Source organism: Eucyclogobius newberryi, unplaced genomic scaffold (assembly GCF_026437365.1).
Source record: "Eucyclogobius newberryi isolate DKJ021-1_F unplaced genomic scaffold, fEucNew1.0.hap1 SCAF_107, whole genome shotgun sequence".
In the NCBI taxonomy this organism is placed as follows: domain Eukaryota; kingdom Metazoa; phylum Chordata; class Actinopteri; order Gobiiformes; family Gobiidae; genus Eucyclogobius; species Eucyclogobius newberryi.
In genome coordinates this window covers 300700-312934 of record NW_027315732.1, presented here as the reverse complement: position 1 = coordinate 312934, position 12235 = coordinate 300700, and the positions used below count along the sequence as shown (strand labels likewise).

Genomic DNA, 12235 nt, shown 5'->3' with positions numbered 1-12235 from the left:
TCCACGGCAGGAGACTTTAGGCCCAAGGACATAGTTCCAAAGGTCCATCCACTGTGTCCTCGGCAGGAGACTTTAGGCCCAAGGACATAGTTCCAAAGGTCCGTCCACTGTGTCCACGGCAGGAGACTTTAGGCCCAAGGACATAGTTCCAAAGGTCCATCCACTGTGTCCTCGGCAGGAGACTTTAGGCCCAAGGACATAGTTCCAAAGGTCCGTCCACTGTGTCCACGGCAGGAGACTTTAGGCCCAAGGACATAGTTCCAAAGGTCCGTCCACTGTGTCCACGGCAGGAGACTTTAGGCCCAAGGACATAGTTCCAAAGGTCCGTCCACTGTGCCCACGGCAGGAGACTTTAGGCCCAAGGACATAGTTCCAAAGGTCTGTCCACTGTGTCCACGGCAGGAGACTTTAGGCCCAAGGACATAGTTCCAAAGGTCCGTCCACTGTGTCCACGGCAGGAGACTTTAGGCCCAAGGACATAGTTCCAAAGGTCCGTCCACTGTGCCCACGGCAGGAGACTTTAGGCCCAAGGACATAGTTCCAAAGGTCCGTCCACTATGCCCACGGCAGGAGACTTTAGGCCCAAGGACATAGTTCCAAAGGTCTATCCACTGTGTCCACGGCAGGAGACTTTAGGCCCAAGGACATAGTTCCAAAGGTCCATCCACTGTGTCCACGGCAGGAGACTTTAGGCCCAAGGACATAGATCCAAAGGTCCATCCACTGTGTCCACGGCAGGAGACTTTAGGCCCAAGGACATAGTTCCAAAGGTCCGTCCACTGTGTCCACGGCAGGAGACTTTAGGCCCAAGGACATAGTTCCAAAGGTCCGTCCACTGTGCCCACGGCAGGAGACTTTAGGCCCAAGGACATAGTTCCAAAGGTCCGTCCACTGTGTCCACGGCAGGAGACTTTAGGCCCAAGGACATAGTTCCAAAGGTCCGTCCACTGTGTCCACGGCAGGAGACTTTAGGCCCAAGGACATAGTTCCAAAGGTCCGTCCACTGTGCCCACGGCAGGAGACTTTAGGCCCAAGGACATAGTTCCAAAGGTCCGTCCACTATGCCCACGGCAGGAGACTTTAGGCCCAAGGACATAGTTCCAAAGGTCTATCCACTGTGTCCACGGCAGGAGACTTTAGGCCCAAGGACATAGTTCCAAAGGTCCATCCACTGTGTCCACGGCAGGAGACTTTAGGCCCAAGGACATAGTTCCAAAGGTCCATCCACTGTGTCCACGGCAGGAGACTTTAGGCCCAAGGACATAGTTCCAAAGGTCCGTCCACTGTGTCCACGGCAGGAGACTTTAGGCCCAAGGACATAGTTCCAAAGGTCCGTCCGGGGGAGGCGTCTCTAAACGTTGCTGTGGTCTTTCAGACGGAGGTGGTGAAGGGCGCGTGTGGCAGTGTTGGAATGACCTTCCGACACGTCCCGGCCTCGGAAGGCGACGCAGTTCACGTCAGCATCGAGACGGTGACGCCCAACTCTCCGGCCGCGCTCGCCGACCTGCAGAGGGGGGATCGCCTCATCGCCATCGGAGGTACGAGTTTACCATGTCACATGTGCGGCATTTTTAATACTTTAATCGACTAAAGACTAAAGGAGAACTGCCAAAAGAAAGTTCATAATCATTTCCACTCTCACCTTCTCCTTTCTGCTGCTCATTCATCTGTGCTTTGGTTCTTCCAAGCGTATTTCACTTCTCATTTCTAACTTTTCGCTCGTGTCGTTTCAGGAGTGAAAGTGACCTCTTCGGTCCAGGTGCCGAAGCTTCTGAAACAGGCCGGAGATCGGGTCATCGTCCTGTACGAGCGGCCGGTGCGACACCAGAACACGGCCATCGGGAACCTGGGCACGCTCCCCGAAAGCTACGCTCATTTAGACGAGCCCGGCTTCATCCCACAACCCTCTGGTTACGAGGAGGACCCGGCTCCCATCACCACGCTCTCGGACGTGTCTGATGTTAAAGACATGGACTCTGAGTTCGAAGAGCTCATCGCGGACGCTAAACCAACGACACAAGCGAGCAACGCGCCTTCTGCTGAATCCAAGGACGACTCTTTGCTAACCGTAAACCAAAGCCCGAGAAGAAGTGTCGCCGCGTTGGCGTCAAAGCCTCTCGGAACCATCTCGCCCATCCTGAGCCGGAAGCTGAACCTGGTCGGACTCCAGTCGCCGCTCAAACCGCAGCCAAAAGATTCTCCGAAGCCGTCTCCGCATAAGACGAATTCAGACGCGAGTTCGGAGAGCGTGCATCGGCCGAGCGTTCCGCCGCCGCCGGTTCCCGCGCGACCCCCCGTGCCGCCTCGACCGCAGATCCGGCTAACGTCCGCGTCGTCGGAAACGAGCCTCGTCGAGAACGCGGACGCTAACGCAACCTCCGCCGGAGCGCTAACGACGTCAACCTCCAGCACCGCGCTCAGCTCCTTGGAACGGTCGCCAGAAAAAGCACCGTTAAGCGATTCGGTGGACGTGCAGGCGGAAAAGAGTGGTTCCAAACAGGGAGATGCTAAGCTACCGAGCGAGGATTTGAGTTTGGCATCAACAGCGGCTAGCGGCAGAGCAGAGCAAGCTAAGGAAAAGATGTCGGAGAGTTCCTGTAGCACACGGGACAGTTTAGACGATCATTTGCTTTGGGAAACGGCCGAAACCATGTACAAGAACCAAACGGGACGTTGGAAAAAAGCGAGTGTCGTTTTTGACGTCGAAGCTAATCACAAGTTTCTGAACGTGGCGCTGTGGTGCAAGGATCCGTTCAAACTTGGCAGCTTGCTGTGTCTTGGTCACGTTAGTTTACAACTGGAGCACATAGCGTTCGAATGTATGGCCACTTCTTCCTCAGAATATCAGAGTACGTTTAGATTGGGTCCTCCAGAGCCGCGGGCCAACGTTAGCCGGACGGCGCTACGAAGTTTGAGCATGCACAAAGGCTTCAACGAAAAGTTATGCTATGGAGACGTGACGCTGAACTTCTGCTACGTGTCGGAAGGCGATGCAGACTTTCCCGTGGTCGCAGGGATGGAGCGAGAGCGCGAAGGAAGCATTCACGAAGACGACATGAAAGAGCGAGAGAAGGAGGCGTTGACGCAGACGGTGACGCAGAGAGACGAGCTAGCGTACGGCGCCATGCAGCTGGTCGAAGTGCGGCACAACTTTCAGGATACGCAGTTTCAGAACCCGACGTGGTGCGAGTACTGCAAGAAGAAGGTGTGGACGAAGGCGGCGTCGCAGTGCATGGTCTGCGCCTACGTCTGCCACAAGAAATGCCAGGACAAGTGCCTCGCCGAGAACCCGTTTTGCGTCGCGGCGATGGAGCGGAAGAGCGCCGACCCCGAGGCCAAGTCCACCATAAACCGCGCGACGACGGGTCTGACGCGGCACATCATCAACACGAGCTCGCGCCTGCTGAACCTGCGGCAGGTGCCCAAGACGCGGCTGGTGGAGCAGGTGGCGGACGCGGTGCCCGAGCCGTCACCCAAGCAAACGCCCAACACCTCCGACAACGAGAGCAGCGACACCGAGACGTACACCAGCGGCGCCAGTCCGTCCAAGCAGCAGCTGGCGGGCGGGGCGGGCGGCGCCAAACTGGTGCGCAAAGACGGCGGCCTGGACGACAGCGTGTTCATCGCCGTGAAAGAGATCGGACGCGACCTGTACCGAGGTTTGCCGACCGACGAGCGGTCGCAGAAACTTGAGCTGATGCTGGACAAACTCCAGCAGGAGATCGACCAAGAACTGGAGCATAACAACTCGCTGCTGATGGAGGAGCGCGAGCTGGCGGACGCTCGCCGGAAAGCGCTCATCAGCAGCGCGTTGGCCAAGTCCGGCGAGCGTCTGCAAGCGCTGACGCTGCTCATGATCCACTACCGCGCCGGCATCGAGGACCTGGAGTCTGTGGAGAGCACGTCGCCCAACGAACAGCCCGCCTTCAAAGGGAAGGGCCTGGAGGAGGAGGGGCTGATGGGCGGCGAGGTGTACGACAGCGACACCTGCAGCCCGGTGGAGGTACAGCTGCTGGACGACATCAGCGAGGAGCAGATCTGTGTGGAGGCCATGCACTGACCGCTCTGACCGCTCTGACCGCACCGACCGCTCCGTTTGTTTCGTTCACACAGACGATCCTCCACTCGCTCAGTCGTTTAGTTCATGGAGTCAAACCATCGAAAAGAGAAAAGACCAGATTTGCACCTGGCCTTCTTTTTGGATTTGCAACAGAGTTATTGTAACGGCGGATCAAAACCAGACCACCGAGTGCACGCTGCGATTAGTCGCTCTGCGTTCAGTCGCTCTGCGTTCAGTCGCTCTGCGTTCAGTCGCCCCGCGTTCAGTCGCTCCGCGTTCAGTTGCTCCGCGTTCAGTCGCGTTCAGTCGCTCCTCGTTCAGTCTCGCTTCATCGCTCGCTCTGACCTCTGAACGCTGCGAAAAGAGCGTCCAAACTGGCCGACGACGCTTCGAATGCACGAGGAAGTGGGCCTAGGCCAGGACCGCCCCTTTAGCCAGGAGCGCCCCTGTAGCCAGGAGCGCCCCTGTAGCCAGGAGCGCCCCTGTAGCCAGGAGCGCCCCTGTAGCCAGGAGCGCCCCTGTAGCCAGGACCGCCCCTTTAGCCAGGACCGCCCCTTTAGCCAGGAGCGCCCCTTTAGCCAGGACCGCGCCTTTAGCCAGGACCGCGCCTTTAGCCAGGACCGCGCCTTTAGCCAGGACCGCGCCTTTAGCCAGGACCGCCCCTTCAGCAAGAGCCGCGCCTTTACCCAGGACCGCGCCTTTACCCAGGGCCGCGCCTTTACCCAGGGCCGCGCCTTTACCCAGGGCCGCGCCTTTACCCAGGACCGCCCCTTCAGCAAGAGCCGCGCCTTTACCCAGGGCCGCGCCTTTACCCAGGGCTGCGCCTTTACCCAGGGCCGCGCCTTTACCCAGGGCCGCGCCTTTACCCAGGGCCGCGCCTTTACCCAGGGCCACGCCTTTACCCAGGGCCACGCCTTTATTCAGATTTGAAAATAGTCGGATCGTCTTTAGTTTTGTGAAGAAATAAGTGAATAAAAAGACCAGAGTCTATATTTCTTTATTCCATTTGGAGCCGGTCTTTGTATCCGTAGAGTTTAACGTGGGCCAGAGTTCGTCCCGTCCTGAAGTGGCCCCGCCCGCGCCGGGGCGTGGCCCGTGGTTTTGCTGCATGTTTGTCTTGACGGCTGTTTATCGTGGCTTAAAAAACGACAAAAAACCCACACATGAGCTAGCTGGCTATGCTAACGTCGCTAACGCCGTCCTCCGCGGCGCTCGTCAAACGGCCGTGAAAAAACGACAAAAAACAAACACAAAACTGAAAAAATTTGCAACTTTAAAAAACATATACAAAAAACAAAAACATATCGTCCATTTTCTGCACTTTTTACGACATGAATATTTTGGATTTGGGGAATTTTAATGAAAAGTTGAAATGTTTGTTGAATTTCTGTTCTTTTTCTCTACACGTTTGGTCTAAACCGGGATTAAACCGAGACTAAACAGAGACTAAACAGAGACTAAACAGAGACTAAACAGAGACTAAACAGGGACTAAACAGAGACTAAACAGGGACTAAACAGGGACTAAACAGGGACTAAACAGGGACTAAACAGGGACTAAACAGAGACTAAACAGGGACTAAACAGAGACTAAACAGGGACTAAACCGAGACTAAACAGGGACTAAACAGAGACTAAACAGAGACAAAACAGAGACAAAACAGAGACAAAACAGAGACAAAACAGAGACAAAACAGAGACTAAACAGAGACTAAACAGAGACTAAACAGAGACTAAACAGAGACTAAACAGAGACTAAACAGAGACTAAACAGAGACTAAACAGAGACAAAACAGAGACAAAACAGAGACAAAACAGAGACAAAACAGAGACAAAACAGAGACAAAACAGAGACAAAACAGAGACAAAACAGAGACAAAACAGAGACAAAACAGAGACAAAACAGAGACAAAACAGAGACAAAACAGAGACAAAACAGAGACAAAACAGAGACTAAACAGGGACTAAACAGGGACTAAACAGGGACTAAACAGGGACTAAACAGGGACTAAACAGGGACTAAACCGGGACTAAACCGGGACTAAACCGGGACTAAACCGGGACTAAACCGGGACTAAACCGGGACTAAACAGGGACTAAACCGGGACTAAACCGGGACTAAACCGGGACTAAACCGGGACTAAACCGGGACTAAACCGGGACTAAACCGGGACTAAACCGGGACTAAACCGGGACTAAACAGAGACTAAACAGAGACTAAACAGAGACTAAACAGAGACTAAACCGAGACTAAACCGAGACTAAACCGAGACTAAACCGAGACTAAACCGAGACTAAACCGAGACTAAACCGAGACTAAACCGGGACTAAACCGGGACTAAACCGGGACGAAACCGGGACGAAACCGGGACGAAACCGGGACGAAACCGGGACGAAACCGGGACTAAACCACCTCATGTTTTTCTTTTGTTATTTCTCTTTTTCTCTTTTATGTGTTTGTGATTTTGTGTGAATCATTTGTTCTGCTTTTTTGTTCTCATAGTTGTTTCTTTCTTCCTGTGGCTGTTACAGTCGGTCCAGATTGTCACATTTTCTGGATAAAAGTGCGTTTTTGTGGCACTTTCTAGATTCTGCTCAGTCACAAATGTGAAAGATGATGATGTTAAAAAGGGCAAATGATAATTATGGAGCCGAGAATATGAGCAGCAGGTGTTTTATGCCCTTTTAGTCTAGAGTTCTCTCTTTTACAAACGCAGGATGGCAGAGGAACCAAACCACCGCCAATCATTCTCCTGCATTTATATTTCTAATACAAAAGGATTCAACCAGGAATCAGCTGATCCTGGTCCAGATCCAGATCTGATCCTGGTCCAGATCCAGATCCAGATCTGATCCTGGTCCAGATCCAGATCTGATCCTGGTCCAGATCCAGATCTGATCCTGGTCCAGATCCAGATCTGATCCTGGTCCAGATCCAGATCCAGATCTGATCCTGGTCCAGATCCAGATCCAGATCTGATCCTGGTCCAGATCCAGATCTGATCCTGGTCCAGATCCAGATCTGATCCTGGTCCAGATCCAGATCCAGATCTGATCCTGGTCCAGATCCAGATCTGATCCTGGTCCAGATCCAGATCTGATCCTGGTCCAGATCCAGATCCAGATCTGATCCTGGTCCAGATCCAGATCTGATCCTGGTCCAGATCCAGATCCAGATCTGATCCTGGTCCAGATCCAGATCTGATCCTGGTCCAGATCCAGATCTGATCCTGGTCCAGATCCAGATCCAGATCTGATCCTGGTCCAGATCCAGATCTGATCCTGGTCCAGATCCAGATCCAGATCTGATCCTGGTCCAGATCCAGATCTGATCCTGGTCCAGATCCAGATCTGATCCAAGTCCAGATCCAAAACTTGAGTAGGTAGTTTTTTTTAAAAACCTTTTTACCCTTTTGGTAAAAACATTGGCTCCAGAGTTCAGCCCTTTTAGGGGGCGTGGCTCTAAGACAAACCAACAAATCCAATCAGATAAACTCTGGCTATGCTAGTGCTAACTTTAGTGCTAATGCTAGTGCTAACGCTAGTGCTAGTGCTAACGTTAGTGCTAACGCTAGTGTCCAGTCCGTCAGACTCTCTGTAACAGCCGTGTTCTGTGTTTTTACTGTTCGATGCACTTTACAAAGCGGCTGCTCCACAAGTTAAAGATTAAAAATAAAAAAATACTTATTTTAATAAATATTTAGCCTCGAATCACAGTTTTTGATTTGAACTAAATAGTTAAGAGAAAGACACAAAACAATGGCGCACATCGCATGTCATTTTAAAGCATTTAAAACAAAGTCATGAAAAGTTTAACGCAGTTGGTCCTAAAATGTGCCCGTTGTAAAACACAAACGTGTGAATCAGCCGCTTGTATCTAATCATTTTGACGTGTGCAATATGTCATGTTTGACCCTTGAGTCATTGTTGTGTTTTGTGGAGAAGCTTCGCTGCTGTTCCCGTGTGCTCTTCCACTGAACCTTCAGCGCTTTGGTCCCGAGAAAAGACAATTCAAAACCTGTTACTTACGTTTGGAAAAGTTGCACTTGACTCGAAATGTCGCTGTGTTTTTTGGGGAAATAGTGGACATTTTGGAAAAGCCTTTTTGAGACTTTGGTGTAAATATTCAAATAAAGAGAATTGAAAGTCTTAACGTGTTTTTTGAGTCGATATGTAAATGTGACGTGTTCAGTCCAATCTTGGATACGATCACAATTGTTTTCGGTATCGTGAAGTGATGACGGTGCACAGGGGCCCCCAACAGTGCACAGGGGCCCCCAACAGTGCACAGGGGCCCCCAACAGTGCACAGGGGCCCCCAACAGTGCACACGGGCCCCCAACAGTGCACAGGGGCCCCCAACAGTGCACAGGGGCCCCCAACAGTGCACAGGGGCCCCCAACGCCCTCAAACCGTGCACAGGGGCCCTTTATTTATACTCAGGCCTAGATGTTTGGAGGCTAACGCTAAGACTGAGGCTAAACTCTGAAGCTAATGCTAACTTTGAGGCTAGCACTAAACTCTGAGGCTAAAGCTAACTTCGAGACTAACGCTAAACTCTGAGGCTAACGGAGGTTGGAACTGGAGGTTTTCTCAGAGTTTACGTGCGACTGTAACGTAAACAAAACAACAGAGTTATTACATCTGTATGTTCTAAATCAACATTTGAATGTGAATTTCTGCTTTTGTTGTCATTAGCTCCGTATAGAGACATTAGCAACATTAGCACAGCAATGCATTTGTAACTACAGAAGCTCAACGGCAGCGCAGGAGCCGCTTCACATTTCACTATTTTAAGGGTGAAAAACGTTCACCAAACGTTTCGTCTAAGGATAAACTCTAGTTCTGAAATGTTTCCAAAGAGACGCTAACGACGAGGCTAACGCTAACGACGAGGCTAACGCTAACGACGAGGCTAATGCTAACGACGAGGCTCACATTAGCGCTAACGACAAGGCTAACGCTAACTCTGCCTGCGTCCACGTGTGAAATAAATATAACACCATGAATAAATGTGTGTATGCAAACTGCCTTTTGCGTGTCACGTCGACCACGCCCGCGTCAGGCCGAGGCCCCTGAGCGCGGGAAACGGCCCCTGTGTCGTGCAGCAGATCTCGGAGGGTGAATCACCGTCTCACACGAAGCCATTTTCCAGATCAGATCCTGAAGGTGTTTTTCTGAGCGTTAATGAAGGAGCCGTGCTCAGATGGACACTTCGATTACAGGCTGTCGCTCGCCTCGTCTCCTCCCGAGCAGCGCGGCGGAGAGAGCGAGCGCCACCTGACACGTTTAACTGACTCACATTTAACCCGCTCACGCAGGCGAAGAGAGGAACCCCGACATGCAGCACAATATTTGTGTCGAGGAAAACAGCGCGATCCTTTTATCATCTCAGATTTTTAGATAAAGCCAGAGGTGTATTTTATTATTAATTTTACATTTTGCGGTTCAAATGTGTGTTTTTTTAAAAAAAATTTAAATTAAAATCTCCCATTTTAAACCCTGTATTTGTCTGCGGGCTCTGATTTTCTCTTTATTCCTTTTTATGAAAAGGCATTTCAGACACAACGATGAAGCTGTGACGCTCGTTTAAGGACTTTTATCTGGACTTTACTTTATCTTTCGTGAAATGAGCTTGATCTTTTCAAGAGGAATCATCAAACACGTTCTGTCAAGCCCCGCCCACATCAAGCCCCGCCCACATCAAGCCCCGCCCACATCAAGCCCCGCACACATCAAGCCCCGCCCACATCAAGCTAAAAGCAAACAAAGAGATTTACTCTGAAACAGATTTTATTCACTTGACTTGAAACGAGGTCCGATCGTGCAAAGATCTCAAAACGCCGCTTTGGCGTCTGGGCCGTTACGCCCTCATTGCCCCGCCTCTTTTTTTAACGACGCATGTGCTGATCTCCGATGGCGACAGCAGCATCAACAATGGGCCGTGCAGCGTTTTGTTCGTCCTGCAAACCACAGGACTCACTCTTCAAACGTTTCACTTGTTTTGTCGGTGTAAAACATCAAACATGTGGCCTGCGGGCCGAATCCAGCTCCCCTGACATTTTAATCCGGCCCGCCGAACATTTCTAATTTATATTTAATAATTTCCGATAGATGTTTTAGATAAAGCCGGAGGTGTCCAAGACACCGCGCGCCAAAGACTCTCACGTCCTGATGAAGACACTGGAGCTGGTCCTGGACCACCTCAGCTCATCAGAGTGGAGGACGCCGTCATCTCCTGCTGCACCGCTCTCTCTCTCACCTGGAGAAGCCTGGCAGCTCTGTGAAGATCCTGTTCTTTCATCTCTCCAGCGCCTTCAACACCATCAGCTCCTGAGGGACAAGCTGGAGACGGCTGGTGTGGAGGACGACCTGCAGAGTGGATCCTGGACTACCTCACAGACCGACCCCAGTTGGTCAGAGCCCGGGACTGTGTGTCTGACACTCGGACCTGCAGTGTGGGGGGACCTGCAGTGTGGGGGGACCTGCAGTGTGAGGGGCCTGCAGTGTGAGGGACCTGCAGTGTGGGGGACCTGCAGTGTGGGGGGCCTGCAGTGTGGAGGACCTGCAGTGTGGGGGACCTGCAGTGTGAGGGACCTGCAGTGTAAAGGACCTGCAGTGTGGGGGACCTGCAGTGTGAGGGACCTGCAGTGTGGGGGACCTGCAGTGTGGGGGACCTGCAGTGTGAGGGACCTGCAGTGTGGGGGACCTGCAGTGTAAAGGACCTGCAGTGTGGGGGACCTGCAGTGTGAGGGACCTGCAGTGTGGGGGACCTGCAGTGTGAGGGACCTGCAGTGTGGGGGACCTGCAGTGTGGGGGACCTGCAGTGTGAGGGACCTGCAGTGTGGGGGACCTGCAGTGTGAGGGACCTGCAGTGTAAAGGACCTGCAGTGTGAGGGACCTGCAGTGTGGAGGACCTGCAGTGTGGGGGACCTGCAGTGTGGGGGACCTGCAGTGTGGGGGACCTGCAGTGTGAGGGACCTGCAGTGTGGGGGACCTGCAGTGTGAGGGACCTGCAGTGTGGAGGACCTGCAGTGTGGGGGACCTGCAGTGTGGGGGACCTGCAGTGTGAGGGACCTGCAGTGTGAGGGACCTGCAGTGTGGAGGACCTGCAGTGTGGGGGACCTGCAGTGTGGAGGACCTGCAGTGTGGAGGACCTGCAGTGTGAGGGACCTGCAGTGTGAGGGACCTGCAGTGTGGGGGACCTGCAGTGTGAGGGACCTGCAGTGTGAGGGACCTGCAGTGTGAGGGACCTGCAGTGTGGGGGACCTGCAGTGTGAGGGACCTGCAGTGTGGCGGACCTGCAGTGTGGGGGACCTGCAGTGTGGGGGACCTGCAGTGCGGGGGACCTGCAGTGTGAGGGACCTGCAGTGTGAGGGACCTGCAGTGTGGGGGACCTGCAGTGTGAGGGACCTGCAGTGTGAGGGACCTGCAGTGTGAGGGACCTGCAGTGTGAGGGACCTGCAGTGTGAGGGACCTGCAGTGTGGGGGACCTGCAGTGTGGGGGACCTGCAGTGTGGGGGACCTGCAGTGCGGGGGGCCCCAGGGCACTGCCCTCGCGCCCTTTCTCTTCACCCTCTACACTGCAGACCTCAGACATGGACAGCTGTGTCCTGCAGAAGTTCTCTGACCACTCTGCCATCATGGGACTCATCACAGACGATGATGTGGAGGACAGAGGACAGAGGACTGGAGCAGGACTTTGTGGAACCTCCTCCTCAACAACGCGGGGAAGACCAAGGACAGGCCACGCCCCCCTCACCAGTGAACATCCAGGGATGGGACAGGCCACGCCCCCTCACCAGTGAACATCCAGGGACGGGACAGGCCACGCCCCCTCACCAGTGAACATCCAGGGACGGGACAGGCCACGCCCCCTCACCAGTGAACAGGGACGGGACAGGCCACGCCCCCTCACCAGTGAACAGGGACGGGACAGGCCACGCCCCCTCACCAGTGAACATCCAGGGACGGGACAGGCCACGCCCCCTCACCAGTGAACATCCAGGGACGGGACAGGCCACGCCCCCTCACCAGTGAACATCCAGGGACGGGACAGGCCACGCCCCCCTCACCAGTGAACATCCAGGGACGGGACAGGCCACGCCCCCCTCACCAGTGAACATCCAGGGACGGGACAGGCCACGCCCCCCTCACCAGTGAACATCCAGGGACGG

At 53.6% G+C, this 12235-nt stretch overlaps 1 protein-coding gene across 1 annotated transcript; it reads left to right on the top strand.

Annotated features, from left to right (window-relative positions):
- The first annotated feature begins 1377 nt into the window (after positions 1 to 1377).
- On the top strand, positions 1378 to 6437 carry pdzd8 (PDZ domain containing 8). The gene is made up of 2 exons (XM_072432251.1): positions 1378 to 1538; positions 1734 to 6437. Exons 1-2 carry the CDS (start codon positions 1412 to 1414, stop codon positions 4058 to 4060), a joined length of 2454 nt encoding a protein of 817 aa, XP_072288352.1. The 5' UTR covers positions 1378 to 1411; the 3' UTR covers positions 4061 to 6437.
- The last annotated feature ends 5798 nt before the right edge of the window (positions 6438 to 12235 follow it).